This window comes from Leopardus geoffroyi, chromosome D4 (assembly GCF_018350155.1).
Source record: "Leopardus geoffroyi isolate Oge1 chromosome D4, O.geoffroyi_Oge1_pat1.0, whole genome shotgun sequence".
Taxonomy (NCBI): Eukaryota; Metazoa; Chordata; class Mammalia; order Carnivora; family Felidae; genus Leopardus; species Leopardus geoffroyi.
In genome coordinates this window covers 10,502,830-10,518,436 of record NC_059342.1, presented here as the reverse complement: position 1 = coordinate 10,518,436, position 15,607 = coordinate 10,502,830, and the positions used below count along the sequence as shown (strand labels likewise).

Genomic DNA, 15,607 nt, shown 5'->3' with positions numbered 1-15,607 from the left:
GTTGAGCCAGCATCTGGAAAAGACGTTACATTTAAGAACCACAAATGGTCAGGGCATCTGGGTGGCTCAGTCGGTTAAGCATCCGACATGAGCTCACGTCATGATCTCTAGGTTTGCATGTTCAAGCCCCGCATCAAGCTCTGTGCTGATAGCTCAGAGCCTGGAGCCTGCTTTGGATTCTCTGCCCCTTCCCTGCTTGTGCACTCACTCTTTCTCTGCCTCTCTCTCAAAAATAAATAAATTTTTTTGTAAAGTACCAAAAATGGTTTGTAGTGGATTTGCGGTAGGCTAGGGAATGATGCCCCTGAGGAGGCCCTTGGTATTTGAAGGCCACCTTCCTAAAAATATCACGTTTCTGGAGAACCATTTCCATCTCCGATAAGAGTATCGTGTCTAGAGTCCTGCTCTGGGTGCCCGTCCACAGGCACATCTGCAGGTACATGAATCTCAGCACCGAGTGGCAGGGCCAGGCCATCATCACCCCCATCCACAGGCCACCTCTCCCCGACTCCCAATTTGCTCTCTCCATTAGCAGCCATCTTTGTAAACAGACGTCTAAGGTTTAGTGTTGTACATATTTTTAAATGATCCATTTTGATGGGGCTGTCTTCATTGTTTCAGGTTGATCACGCTTGGGAACTTGATGCATAAAATTTGCATGATTCCTCACTCCTTTCTGGATCTGTCATTGGACTCCAGCCAGCATGGCTCATGCCACAAAAGTTAACGGCTGTGCCTCAGGTAACTCAACTCTGGAGAGAGAGAGAGAGAGTGTGTGTGTGTGTGTGTGTGTGTGTGTATGCCTTTGCTCAAACTGATTTCTTATGTCTTTTTCAGTAATGGGTAGATAATAGCAGGTTGCCTAGGTAACTGGACTTTGAAAGCAATTTTCTATCCATCGAAGCTAGGTTGGTTTTTTGTTGTTGGTTTTTTGTTGTTGTTTTTGTTTTTCCAAAATCTCTTAGAGAATTTGCTTTTATCTTTAGAGTCTTTATGTGCAGAAATCAGTTAAGTAAATTATTACCCAAGTCAATTCTATTGAAGTGTTGAAAGATCAATGTAAAATCCCGAGTGCTGATCCAAGGATAATGGGCATTCCTCTTGCCCTTCTTTATGAGGGATTGAGCGATGCGAGAGGAGATAGGTTTGGATGCCTAAAACCAGTTCCTAGTTTCCGGTCCCAAGCAGGGTTTGTTTCGTGTTGCTGCACAAAGGGACAGAGTGGCTAGGGAAGAGCTTGCTTGCTAGAGCAATTCCCAGAGAGGAATAATCAACAAGCCATATCACGAATCATAAAGATTTGTGTTCTCGCTGTTACTCTAGTTACGTTAGAGACCTACACAGGTTGCATAGCTCGTCCGGTATTGCCTACATAAGATGTGGGAGAAATTTATAGAACAAATGCAGAGGAAGTCCTCCTGAGAGACGACCACCTGCCCCCAACGGTACGCCGAGCGTCCGTCCCTCTCTTGAGCGATCAGCCAAAGAGCAGAATGTGTGAGAACGGTGACCGTGTATGTATGCAGGAACTGTCGCGCGGTGTCTGAAACGGGGTCGGGGCTCTGCTGCTCTGAACACTGGGTCATGGAAGGAATGTGGAGTTGGAATCAGGACACCTGAATTGGAGTCCCAGCTCCAGCACTAACCATGAAATAGGGGGCAGGACTATTCCGTGTGTGCGGTATCAGTAAACGTGTCTGCCTGCAGGGTTGAGACCCACGCGAGCACCAGAAGCGGACTTACGAGTGCCAGGTAAGCCGGCAAGCTCTGGTAAAGACTGCGGCAGGAGGAGCCCTCTGCGGGGGGTGTCCCCAGCCCACCCGTGTGACTTTTCCTTCTAGCAGTCCTGGCTGCAAGCATCCCCTCTGACAAGAACGCGGTAGCTTTCTTGCCCCAGGCCAAACCCAGCCAAACTCCATTTATTCTGGGACGACCGATCTTTCTCTGTTTATTCTTCTGTTGGTCCCTTCTACTTGCCAGCTGCCAGGGACTTGTAGAGATTCTGCTCAGGACTGCTGTCGGCAAGGAAAACTGGGGGCGCCCGGGTGGCTCAGTCAGTTAAGCGTCTGACTCTTAACTTCGGCTCAGGTCATGATCTCACGGTTGATGAGTTCAAGTCCCGCGTCGGGCTCCGTGCCGCCACTGCGAGGCCTGCTTGTGATTCTCTCTCTCTCCCTCTCTCTCTGCCCCTCCCCTGCTTGCTCTCTCAAAATAAATAAGCTTAAAAATAAAATACAAACGACACAAATCTAGCCTTTAAATGAACACTCACGGCGTACCATGTTGCCAAAGCTGCTCTGTCTCTACTCCCATCCCTAATTCGTACGTAATCCTGTGAAATGACACTGTCCTCTTCACCATCGCTATCAGCCCTGTGTGATGGCAGAGAACCTCAGTCCCTTAACCTAAGTAAGAAAAGTCAGGATCATTCCTCGTGTGGAGTCAAATATTTGCTGAGGGAGGAGATTGAAACATGAAATGTCTTGAGTGTTGTGAGTGAGTTTCAATCTCCTGTGATGCTCCTCCCTTCCCTCTCCTGCCCCCACTTCCCACACGTTCAGAGGAAGGGGGGCTGGAGTTAGTGGTGCCTCTAGACCTTGACCCACTGGCATGTCTAGCACATTCCTGTCTTCAAGGGTTTAGATACCTACCCCATTTGCCCTCAGTTCCTTCTCCAGCCTGACTCTTCTGGAGTGTCTCTTTTCCTTTGGTTCTTAAAGTCTGATGACCCAGCTGTAACCTTTCCCCCTGCCTAGCAGGTCTGGGCACTGAGTCCAGAAACAAAGGGAAGCTCTATGATTTGTGACTTCTGGGGATATCAGGGTATGATTAGTTACTGCAGACAGGTGTCTGCACCAGGCAAGGGACAGTTTTGTTTTTTCTAGTCGCCATGACCTCTGTAAGCAATCTGATTAGAGGCTCAGCCATACATAATTACTATAGTTATACACACACACACAAACACACACGTATATGCATGCATATATACATATATATGAGGCCCATTTTAGAAAATTCTAAGATATAAAAGTTTAATATTTTCTTAAAAAATAGAGCAAGAATTACTGGTCATGCCCCCACCCAGAAACACATGTTGTGCTCCTTTTCTGTATGGTCTTTATTTTTATTTTTTAAAGTTTTTAAAAAATTCATTTTAATGTTATTTATGATTTTGAGAGAGACAGAAACAGAGAGCACAAGCAGGGAGGGGCAGACAGAGAGGGAGACACAGAATCCGAAGCAGGCTCCAGGCTCCGAGCTGTCAGCACAGAGCCTGACGTGGGGCTCGAACTCAGGAACCACAAGATCGGGACCTGAGCCGAAGTCAGACGCTTAACTGAGCCACCCAGGCGCCCCTTTGGTATGGTCTTTAAATTTTAAATATTTCACGCAGTTGAGATGATGCTTATAAAAAATCACTATTTTTACCTTTTGTTTTCCTACTCTGTATTGCAAAAGAAATGCCTGCCCATTGTTTAAAAAAAAAAAAAAAGCCAAACTCAAACATTGCAGAAGTATATGCTGTTTATAAATATACTGTTTTGAAATGTAATTAACATAAAAACATTTACAGACTGCAGATTAAGATGGGTTAAAGAGGGCTTTATGGCCCCAAAAGGAGTCTGGCCCACCCCTTCCCCTGAAAAATCAAGGCTTTGGGCTTCCATAAAACCTGAGGAGAAGTCCCATATGAGGTTGGAGTCAGAGCATTGGCACAAGAAATGCTTTTCATGGTCTTAGGAACAAAGCAGAAGGAGAAGAAGCCAGCTGAGAAAAACACCACTTGGCCAAGCAGTGCCCTTGGCCTGCCAGCACATCTGAGGTCTGACATCACATATCGTGTCCTTGTTTGAGACTTGAAACTGAGTAAGGGACTATTCAGAGTCCTTTTACACTTGGACTTCCCCACTGAGTCCTTCAGTTAGCTAGAATAAAAGCTGATTTTATTTTATTTTGTTTCTTAAGTTTATTTATATTGAGAGAGAAGGGAGGAGAGAGAATGGGAGAGAGGTTGCAAGCAGGGAGGGCAGAGAGAGGAAGAGACAGAATCCCAAGCAGGCTCTGAGCTGTCAGCATGGACCCCGACACGGGGCTCGAACTCATGCACTATGAGATCACGACCTGAGCCAACATCAAGAGGCCCTTAACCAGGGGCGCCTGGGTGGCTCAGTCGGTTGGGCGTCCGACTTCAGCTCAGGTCACAATCTCGCGGTCCATGAGTTCGAGCCCCGCATCAGGCTCTGGGCTGATGGCTCAGAGCCTGGAGCCTGCTTCCGATTCTGTGTCTCCCTCTCTCTCTGCCCCTCCCCCATTCATGCTCTGTCTCTCTCTCTCTCAAAAATAAATTAAACGTTAAAAAACAAAATTAAAAAAAAAATTAAAAAAAGAGGCCCTTAACCAACTAAGCTGCCCAGCACCCCAAAAGGTATTGATTTTAAAATAAGAGCAGTTAGGGGCGCCTGGGTGGCGCAGTCGGTTAAGCGTCCGACTTCAGCCAGGTCACGATCTCGCGGTCCGTGAGTTCGAGCCCCGCGTCAGGCTCTGGGCTGATGGCTCAGAGCCTGGAGCCTGTTTCCAATTCTGTGTCTCCCTCTCTCTTTGCCCCTCCCCCGTTCATACTCTGTCTCTCTCTGTCCCAAAAATAAATAAACGTTGAAAAAAAAAATTTTTTTTTAAATAAAAAATAAAAAAAAAAAATAAAATAAGAGCAGTTAGTTGATGCTATAATTTGTAAATTTATTATAATAAATTCCAGGCGTACAAAATGCATAAAGGTGATATGACAGGCACCTGCATACATAGCACCTAGCTTCAGAAATAAACTTGACGAGTTCATGGCAAAGATTATGGAGGGCATCCAGCGGGCCAGGCTCTGTTCTGGGGACTCGGATGCAGCAGGGAACAAAACAGGCCTTCGGTCGACGCACCTCCTGCTTTCGAAGACCTTTCGTCTAGTGGAAGCTGAGAGTTCCTGTGGACAGAGCCTCTGGATAAAGTAGAGGACTGACTCACACTAAAAAAAGTATGCACTGTGTATCTGAAATTCAAATTTAGCCGGGTGTCCTCTGTTCTTACTTGCTACACAGGACAGTCTCGCCTGGGTACCCCTTCCAGATTCATCTTCCTCCAGGCCACCCTGTCCGTATCAGTCATTTGTTTCTGTGTGACCTCTTTTCCACACGATCTCTGTCCTACTTCTGTTGACTGGTCCAGTTGTGATTTCATTAATGAAAACCCCTTTATTATGGTATTCCAGAGAACACCCTAAGGCCACCTGTCAGCATGACGAGGTACAAGCTTTATCAATTGCTCGTGACTGTCCCCTTTTCGTGGGGCCAGCTACGAAGGAAGTGAGGGCCGTTGGTTAGGAGGATGGCTGTGTCTCTGCACTTTGGGGATGGGGACAGTCTGCTCTTCCTCAGGTTTCTGAAATCATGTTGTAAACTGGACGCACTGTTTACCTCTGTAAACACTAATTGCTGTTGTAAAACTTTAATTAGAGCTTAGCATCTCTTCAGAAGCTAAATGACAGGTGGCTTATTTGTCAGATGAAGATAAGAATACCTGCCCTGCCTTCTTCACAGGTGTGTTGTGAAGGAGAGATAAAATAATAGCCATAAAAACACTTTTTTACGGTATAAAATGCTGGTTGGATGTCAGGGGAAATCACTGCCCTTCTTGATCTGCTGACTCTCTTGTGAGTTCCTGGTCCGTAAGGCACCTGTTCAGGTGCCGCTGTACAAGGTCCCATCAGATACGGTGATTTTCCCCCCCTTTTTTTTTCCTATAATCAGAGGTATTCTGTTCTGTGTGTGTGTGTGTGTGTGTGTGTGTTATTTATCACATCAGCTAACATACAGGGTAGTCTTGGCTTCAGGAGTGGATTCCCGTGATTCATCACTCATATACAACACCCGGTGCTCATCCCAACAAGTGCCTGCCTCAATGCCCATCAGCCACTCTCCCCTCCCCCCCATCCCATCAACCCTCAGTTTGTTCCCTGTATTTAAGAGTCTCTTATGGTTTGCCTCCTTCTCTGTTTTTATCTCATTTTTTCCTTCCCTTCCCCTCCCCTATGGTCATCTGTTAAGTTTCTCAAATTGCCCATATGAGTGAAAACAGACGATACCTGTCTTTTTCTGACTGACTTACTTCACTTACCATAATACCCTCCAGTGCCATCCGCGTTGTTGCAAATGGCAAGATTGTTTTTCATCGCCAAGTAGTATTCCATTGTATATATAAACCACATCTTCTTTATCCATTCATCACTTGATGGACATCTGGGCTCTTTCCATAATTTGGCTATTGTTGATAGTGCTGCTCTAAACATTGGGGTGCATAGATAACGGTGATTTTAAGGCTAGACTTATATTACTGTTAATGAAAGTTAAATAAATGAAAGCAACAGATGAGTATTAGAGAGTAGCATTTTATGCCTCCCATCACCCAGCCTTATTTTTGCTAATATTTGCCTTTGTTAGTTTTTTATTTTTTCCAGATAGCTATATATTTGCTTATTTACAATACTGACGGAACTGCGTTCAAAATTTGGTGGTCGTTTTAAATTCATACAATCAATTTCATAAGACCTTGATCTTCTGGTCAGTTACCTGGCTCCAGGTTTTGTCGCCATGTGGATCTTAAATGAGGTACAAAGGCCGCTGATAAGACAGGCTCCTGGCTGAGCAGGTCGAACACTGCTGTGCCGTGCAGCCCACTCGATTGTGTAAATATTTTTCCGGGGCAGCAGCATTTCTCAAACAGAACTCTGAGCCCACTGCGGTGAACCCGATAGCGAAATTGCCTGCTGATGGTGAAGCGCGAGACCCGTTGTGTGTGTCTGTGGTGTTGGGTCTTAGTCCTGTTCTCCAAAGGCAGAACGGAAGCTGATGAGAGGCTGGGGCTGTCCTCCATGACCTTTCAGGGTGTCCTGGAAAAGTCGGCACAAGGATTAAATGCGTGTTCTGATCAGTCCTTTGGGGTCTCCTGTGCGTGGTGTATCAGAAGAACAAAGGGAAGAAACAAAGTTGTCTGACATAAAAGCATAGGTGAGGGCCAACGGGGATCTTTTTGATTCCACTTGTCCCCACTTTCACACCACAGAACACAAGTTGCCCAACTCACACCATTAGTTAATGGCTAAGCCAGAAGCGGAACACAGAGAGCGGTTTTCCTTGTTCCCTGCATTCTGTTGGCATTAAAAAATCAGAAGCGTAGAGTCTGTGATGTTCTGATTAAACAGATCAAGGGGAAGGTATATAGTTGAGAAAACTACGTGAAACCCAAAAGTAGGCCAGTCACCAGTAAAATGTCCTCCCTGATAGAGGTTATGGTGAAAAGGTATTTTTTCTGAGTGTGAATTAAGAGCCAAAGTAACAGGCATATTCGTATTTAGCATAGCATGCAGCACCGTTCCTTTGGTGTGTTTAATAATTAGATCTTAATTATACATTTCAACTTTAAATGAAACTTAGTTTTTAGCTTATTAAAGGCTAATTTCACCCTGGAGTTTATAAATGAAATAATGTATTTTCCTACATAGTGACGGTGTTTCAGAAGATTTTTTTTTTTTTAAGAAAGTAGTAGTTACCCTCGAACTTCCTAATTTTTTTTTTTTTTAATTTTTTTTTTCAACGTTTATTTATTTTTGGGACAGAGAGAGACAGAGTATGAACGGGGGAGGGGCAGAGAGAGAGGGAGACACAGAATCGGAAACAGGCTCCAGGCTCTGAGCCATCAGCCCAGGGCCCGACGCGGGGCTCGAACTCACGGACCGCGAGATCGTGACCTGGCTGAAGTCGGACGCTTAACCGACTGCGCCACCCAGGCGCCCCCGAACTTCCTAATTTTTAAAATGCCGAGGGGCACCTGGGTGGCTCAGTTGGTTAAGGGTCTGACCTTTGGTTTCGGCTCAGGTCAAGATCTCACGGTTGGTGAGTTCGAGCCCTGCATCGGGCTGTGCGTGGCGGCACGGAGCCTGCTTGGGATTGTCTGTCTCCCTCTCTCTCCGCCCCTCCCCTGCTCCTGCTCTGTCTCTCTCTCAGAATAATTAAATAAACATGAAAAGATAAACAAATAAAATGCTGAGACCACTACAAATAGGAGGCCTTGCCTTTCAGAGTTCCACCTGTCTGGTTAAATCAGAACCGCAGAATTCATCCGGCCCCCAGAGAGCTTCTGAAGGGTCCCTCCCTCCTCAGGGCTAGCTTGTTTCACCTCGTAAGACTTCTGTTTTAACCCGTAGCCAGCTTCACCTTATGGGCGTTGTGGTTCCAGACGTCGAGCGAGTCAGAATGGGTTAAGCATCATTCAGGTTTCAGACAGGCGATTAAACTCTGGTTAAACCAAGGAAAGATGCCTTATCTTGCAGCAAGAGACAGCCCACGTGGATGTGGGAAGGGTAGATCCCGGCTCTTCCCGGCATCAGGCACAAATACACCCTCCATCTGGAGATTTCTGCCCAGATGCTCTCTGGGTGCCAAGAAGAAAGGAAACACACACACACACACACACACACACACACACACACACACACAAAATAAAAGCCCAGCAGGGAGATGCGCTACATTAAAAACTTGAGCTCCTGCTCTCTTTCTAAAGCTGCAGAGTGAGGCAAAGGATGAAAACGGCCTTTCCTACAGGATTTGAATATTCTGTGCCTTGCTTACCCCCCAGACTTCCCATCGTGAGTATTGGCGTTTATTTCTGGTTCTGCACTTCCCTCTTTCTCGAAGAGCTTGGGTGGGCTAGCCCACCCCATCCAAAGTCTAGCTCATTAGCCTCTTTTCCACAGGTTTGCCTTCTGTGCCCCAGATAATTCCAGTTCATCTCCTTTGTGCAGCTCCCGAGAAGGGTTTGTGTGGGCTTGGAAAATGAGCGACTTCAGCTCGCAGTTGCTGCTTTGGGGTCCTTCTCTGTACAGGGCTGTTTGATTTGCTCTGGCACAAGGAATATCAGCATAGTTCTCGAATTCACAGAGGTTATAAATTCTTGCTGTTTCCTGGCAACATACCTAAAAATTGCATTGAGTAGACTTTTCTCATCAAAACCTCCTAGGAGACCCAACTGGGAAATCAGATTTGATAGGATTCATTCAAACCCTTGTAGAAATTCTCACTTGGAAAAAATGTTGGTTGATTCTGTTTTTCCTCTCTTGGCTTCTCTGCCGGATATTTTTGGAATGAGCTGCAGCTGATTTACTCGTTTCCATATGCTTTAGGAAAAGTATGCTCATGTTATATATATAAATGTTTATTTTTGAGAGAGAGAGAGCACAAATAGGGGAGGAGCAGAGGGAAAGGGAGATACAGAATCTGAAGCTCTGTCTGCACACAGCACAACGCGGGGCTCGAACTCAAAAACCGCAAGATCACCACCGAACTGAAGTTGGACGCTTAACCGACTGAGCCACCACGGTGCCCCAGTGTGCAGTTTTAGAGGCTAAGCCCGGTTCTGGTTTGGGTTGCAGTTCACTGTAAATCCTGGCAACAAGAAATGTTTAAACATGCAGCCCATGTGTGTCTCTTCATGATCTCAGCTGGTAGTTCTAAGTGCAAAAGTGATCTCACTACTTAAAAATAAGTATTCCGCTCTCGTGAGGGTTCTTTTTTTAATCCTGACCAGATTTCTAATCTTAGCAGCTCTTGGAATGAGGTTCAATAACATTCTGTAATATTCAGAAGGCCTTTCTGACCAACAGATAAGAAAAGCAGATTATAACCATGAATGAAAACTGGGTCAATGGACAGATTATGGGATTGATAGGAAGCATTCTTATCCCAGAAGTTGAATCTGTGTGTACTCTGTCTTGTTTGTGACAGGCCGGGTTTGAGGGACCCATAACTTTTCTCCCAGCTGGGTTGGAGGTTGTAGGCATGGTAAAGTTTCACCTTGTGAGTTCTTATTTATTCATTTATTTTTAATTTTTTTAACGTGTATCTATTTTTTCAGACAGAGGGAGGGAGAGCGTGAGTGGGGGATGGGCCGAGAGAGAGAGGGGAACAAACAACCTGAAGGAGGCTCCAGACTCTGAGCTGTCAGCACAGAGCCCGAGGTGGGGCTCGAACCCACGAACCCTGAGATCATGACCTGAGCCGAAGTCAGACACTTAACCGCCTGAGCTACCCAGGTGCCCCCGTGAGCCCTTATTTAACAGAGGCGGTGCTTAGGGGCACCTGGGTGGCTCAGTGGGTTAAGTGTCTGGCTGTTGATTTCAGCTCAGATCATAATCTCACGGTTTGTGAGTTCGAGACCCAGTTTGGGGTTGGGACTTGGGAGGGATTCTCTCTCTCCCTCTCTCTCCCTGCCCCTCTCCCCCAATATGAACAAACATTAAAAAAATAAAGGAGGTGCTACTTAGCATGATGTTTATGGAAGCAATTTTCTATGAAGAGTCACAAGTACAGTGTGTATTTTAGGTCTTTTTTCATGATCTTATCTGAGTGAACAAGTTGCGTCCCCAGAGGGATCTTCTGTATTTTGGACATGCTCTCTTTTAGGTAGAATCAAGAGGTCATCATGTGATTTTTCTGAATTTAGTCTCACAATATTTGGTTCAGTCAATAAATCCCATCAGCTTTGCAAACCATTTTGTGAAAACATTGGTTTAGCTTGTGCTGTCAGATTTTCCCATCCCTGCCCACTTCTGAGTGCCTTTTTTCTCTCAGATTAACTGCCCACAAAGTGAAGGCATTTTAAGTATTGCTGTTCGGCAGGCACACCAGGTCTCCCGGAAGAAGAGGAAAAGGATGTTCCCAGACTCGAAATATAAGAGAGAGAGATGATGTTTCTAACCATTGATTAGCCCAGCTGCATAATATCTTCACACCCTTAGTTACATGCGTCACCTCTCACTTTCTTCTGATTAAAGCCGAAAATGTTCCTTCTTCCTCTGCGTCAGTGTCCTCCTCGGCTATGTCTGTGCGCCCACCCCATATGGCTGATTGATTTCCTTTTCCACCAGCATTCCGAATTGATTGACTGGGATGTATCAACACATCTCAGGAACACGCCGCGGAGATGTTTTTGGAGGCAGCACATTCTGGCGTGTTCCCGTCCAGCTGGGAGAACAAAGACTGATTTGTCTTCCCACGAGCTGGCCAAGGAGGCATCGGTACCTGTGGGCTTTATGCCGCGGGGACCCCAGCCGGGACCCCGCCCCTGTAGGTGGTGAGTCAGCCCCGTGATGTGCTGATTGTTGTCGCGTACCAGGGTGGAGACCTGGAAGTCTGTGGGCCGGTAGGGGTGGAGGGAGAGGTTTGCATGTCAAACCATTCCAACAATGTAGCTTACAGGAAAAAAATTGCAAAACACCGATGCCCTGTACCGCCAACTTTTTCCATTAGCACCACGCTTTACACGGGTTCCAAGTCTGTCCCAGGGACAGCAGCTTGGCAGTGTGAAGGGGAAGCAGTCACCTCACATCCTAAGCTTCTGTGGTTGGCTCCCTGTCACCCCGTGTGGGAAGGAATCCCACCAGTTCCTGGGCACCTTCTTCCACAGTCTCATGCATCACTCACACATGCAGCAGCTGTGGGTTCCCTGAACAGGGCTGCTTGGACGTTGTTGGGGCGCTAGAAAATAGCTCCTCGAACTTACGGCCCCTCAGCCGAGTGATTTTCAATGAAGAAACCCCAGACAGGAAATCTTCCGTAAAGGTAAAGGGGCCTCAAAGCTGGGGTTTCCCCTCTGGGGCAATTATTCTTTGCTCTTCTGTCCTCTGGCCACTTTCATATGAAAAAAAATACTTCGCAGACAGTGGTGAATATAAATCAGGGTGCAGTTTTGGAACAACCAGAAGGAATGATAGAAAACTCAGTAAAAATACTTCCATGAGTTCGTTCATTCAGTCGAACGAACTTTTATTTTTTTTTACTTAAAAAAAATTTTTTTTTAATGTTTATTTTTGACAGAGAAAGAGAGCGTGAGCAAGGTAGGGGCAGAGAGAGAGGGAGACACAGAATCCGAAGCAGGCTCCAGGCTCTGAGCTGTCGGCCCAGAGCCTGATGCGGGGCGCGAACCTGCGAGCCGCGAGATCATGACCTGAGCCTCAGTTAGAGGCGTAACCGACTGAGCCACCCAGGCACCCCCAGTAGCTCACTTTTAAATGACTACACAGAAATTAGTTTGGCAGAGGGACGGCTGTTTCCCTTTTTTAGTGACCTGGACGAGCCCTGAGATCCTGTGAAAGTTGGTCTTTCTTTGCCTTACTCTCCCTTCTTTGTGATTTTGTTTTGTTAAGGATGGCTGGCAAGATTAAGGATCATTGGATTTTCTATACTTCTATTATTCTTTCTGTCTCTCCAAACATGTTAGCTTTCACGAACTTTAATCTCTCTTCCCTCCTCTTAACTCTGGGCTTTTGTTTTTGACCTTCCTTGGATAGAAATCATGATCTGTTTCTGTTTCTTCGGTCCTGATGCCTGGGAAAATCATAGGGCGCCTTCCCAGTCCTCCAGGGCCCCAGGCAGCCAGAGACCAGTTCTGGGCAGAGTTGTGGAACAGGCTGGGGCTTCTGCACCGTCCCCGCTGCTGCTCTCCTGCCCACCTGGTCTGTTCGCTTCCTAGGGGCTTGCTCAAAGCACTGTCCTCTTGCTCTGGCTTTCTTTCCCATACCTACTCCTCCTCCCTCAAGACCTTCCTCACTTATTTCTTCTAACAGGTGTTCTCAGTTGCTCCCAGGAGGACCTCACCCCTTCCTCTTCTTTATTCCTGGAGAGCCCTGTCTTTTCATTAAGAGTTAGGGCTGTGGGCCTCACCCGTCTGTCAGGATGGAGGCCTCCAGAGGCAAGAGCCACGTCATCTGCAACTAGGTGTGCCCATTGTGGCTTGCTCAGGCTCCACGTTCGAGCAGCACCTGTTTGCAGCGCACCTGTTTTGTGCTGGCATAACACTGGGCCTCGAATGCAGAGCAAGACACAGGCACAGGGCCTGCTTGCATCTCTGTGCGATTGAATTGAGCCCTGCCGTTTGCCCGTCTTACATCGTTACACCTTTTACGGTTTTCTCCCAGCCTGGGTCCCTGGGTATTTTTCAGTCTGTGGCATGCACTCACTTACAGGCTTCCTCCTCTTACCTCACCACTGAGTGCAAGTTCTCGTATCTCCTTTCTCCCCATCACGTGCTCTAAGGTCGGTGTGAAATGATATTGTCTGTTAAGTGCCTTGGGTTCCGGGGCAAGGTGAGCAGATATAATGTGGTCGTCCAGGGAAGATTATTGTCAAAGGCCATTGGAAAGTTCTTTCTAGCTTCCATGGCCTCTTTCTTGTCAGCCACCCAGCCAGAGAGAGGATCCAGCCAGAGAGAGGATGTTAAGCTCCAGTCACTTCCTTTTGCCCCGGGCATGTTACCTAGTCTGGTTTGGCAGGCTGGTTGGAATCATGGTTGGGAAACCGAGTTGGTGGCCTCTCAGGTTGGGAGTATGGCTGGTCATTCGGCCCGCCTTCTTCCCACGGTGCTCTTGGGGAGGTGTCTACAGATCTCTGACCCCTTTTAGGTGGCAGGAAATAAACGGTTCTTTAATTATAGTAAATAATTATTAAATAAATTATAATTAATAAATTATAATCATTATCAACTATAAATTTTAATTATAAATGAATATGAAATAGACTGTTCTTGTTTGAGGTGGTTATGGTCTTTGTGGTAATCTATTTTAAAGTCTTAATCTCCTTATTTATTTTCACGCCTCTCAATCCATTTTGTCATGGCCTGTTTTCAAAGCTGATTTCAAGACCTAGGTGAAAGTATATCGTGAGACAGTCTCTTGTATAAGTTTGAGGAAAGTAAGAATCATGGGGCACCCCAGACTGTGAAGAAAGCCTGTCGTGTAGAAAATCATTCTGACTCTGGCATTAAGACTTACATGTGTTCGAGGAAATGTACTTTGTTGAGTAAGGTATAACAAAGACAGAAGATTGGTTTTTTGTTTTTTGTTTTTTGGCCTTTTTGCATAGGCCCATCACCCACAGTGTCCTTGTCCTAATATCACTCTCCTGGCCAGAATGCCACACTTCTGCTGGGCACACCCTCCTCATGGTGACTGTGGCCTCTCTTTGGAAAATCTCCCCTTTCTAAAACACGTAAGTTTTAGAAAGAGCACATCCTTCAAATCCAGGCATGTAAAGGAGCAACCCTCCTGCAATCCCCAACGCTGCACACACCTAACAGGGCTAGAAAGAGCTAGAAGCCCTCGCCGGACCTGTCCTGTAATCCCCTTCAAGGGCTGTGGCAGAGGTGGGTGGAGAAGGAGCTGGCAGGGATGTGGAAGGGAGCTCCTCCCACGGCTCTCCCTCCCTGGAGTCAGCCTAGACATCAGCTTGTGTGCCAGTCCATCTCCGTTCTGAGAGCCCAGGAAGGGTGAAGAAGCATGGTAAGGAGTTTGAATTCTGTAGGGCTTGGGAGGGAGGCACATGTACAGTATCGCAGAAATAACCCCGGCCTTCCTCAAGAGTGGTAGCACAGCATCCTGATTTCAGTCTGTCTCTTTTTAAGATGAATTCTTATACGTAGCACTTCTGCACCTTAAGTTTACCTTCATGAGGAATGGTGGTAAGGATCCCAGGCTGTTGTCTTCATCTTTTGTGTGTGTGTGTATGTGTGTGTGTGTGTGTTTATTTTTGAGAGAGAGACACAATGTGAGCAGGGGAGGGGCAGAGAGAGCCAGAGACACAGAATCTTAAATAGGCTCCAGGCTCTGAGCTGTCAGCACAGAGCCCGACACGGGGCTCGAACCCATGATCTGTGAGATCATGACCTGAGCTGAAGTCAGATGCTCAATGCACTGAGCCCCCCATATACTCCTGTGTCTTTTTTTTTTTTTAATGAAACATCGTAATAGTAACAGAGCTAAGTGAAACATAAAGTGATTAAATTAATATGCAGCACAATTAACATTGTTTTTCTAATCTGTTCTATGGTTTGCTCCAATAAGGACTCTTGTTAATTTAAAAAGGGAACAAGGGGGCACCTGGGTGGCTCAGCTGAGCGTCTGACTTCGGCTCAGGTCATGATCTCACAGTTTGTGGGTTCGAGCCCCGCGTCGGGCTCCGTGCTGACAGCTCAGAGCCTGGAGCCTGCTTCGGATTCTGTGTCTCCTTCTCTCTCTGCCCCTTCCCCGCTCACACTTTGTCTCACTCTGTTCCTCAAAAATAAATAAATGTAAAAAAAAAATTTTTTTTTTTAAGGCAAGAAGGGGCGCCTGGCTGCCTCATTTGGTGGAGCACGCGACTCTTGATCTCGGGGTTGTGAGTTCGAGCCCCGCGTTGGGTATAGAGATTGCTTAAAAATAAAATCTTTCAAAAATAATCAAATGGGAAAGAAAACTGGTTGGTCACCTGGAAAATGGGAAAAGAAAAGGAATGGGACCAGGGATGAAATTGGATCCCGGATGGATACCATGAAGCCCGTGCTGGGTCACACTGAGGCCTGGGAGTGAGTTCTGTTTGGCCAACCCAGGGTTTTGTTTTAATTTAATTGCCAAGATTTTAAAAATTCGGTGATTTCATATAAAAACACTGATTTCTTCAGCTTCTCTTGAAAGGTTAAAGATGTCTGCTGGATGTCGTTCTTCCCCAGGCCAAGTGAGCTGGAGGGAACAGGTGCT

The 15,607-nt window shown here is 46.4% G+C and overlaps 1 protein-coding gene across 8 annotated transcripts in view; it reads left to right on the top strand.

Annotated features, from left to right (window-relative positions):
• The window catches only part of KANK1 (KN motif and ankyrin repeat domains 1), a 209,952-nt gene that overhangs the window by 140,866 nt on the left and 53,479 nt on the right, over positions 1-15,607 (top strand). For 5 of the 8 annotated variants that reach the window (XR_006710263.1, XM_045469012.1, XM_045469011.1 and 2 more), the window contains exon 3: positions 622-741. Coding sequence is in view for 4 of the 8 variants with exons in the window: in XM_045469012.1 (XP_045324968.1) it covers positions 705-741 (37 nt within the window). In the remaining 4 variants the exon portion in view is untranslated. Of the gene's footprint in view, positions 1-621; positions 742-8,560; positions 8,690-11,532; positions 11,661-14,258; positions 14,375-15,607 lie in introns of those variants that run through there. The other 3 variants (XM_045469018.1, XM_045469019.1, XM_045469015.1) reach the window with 3 other exon arrangements.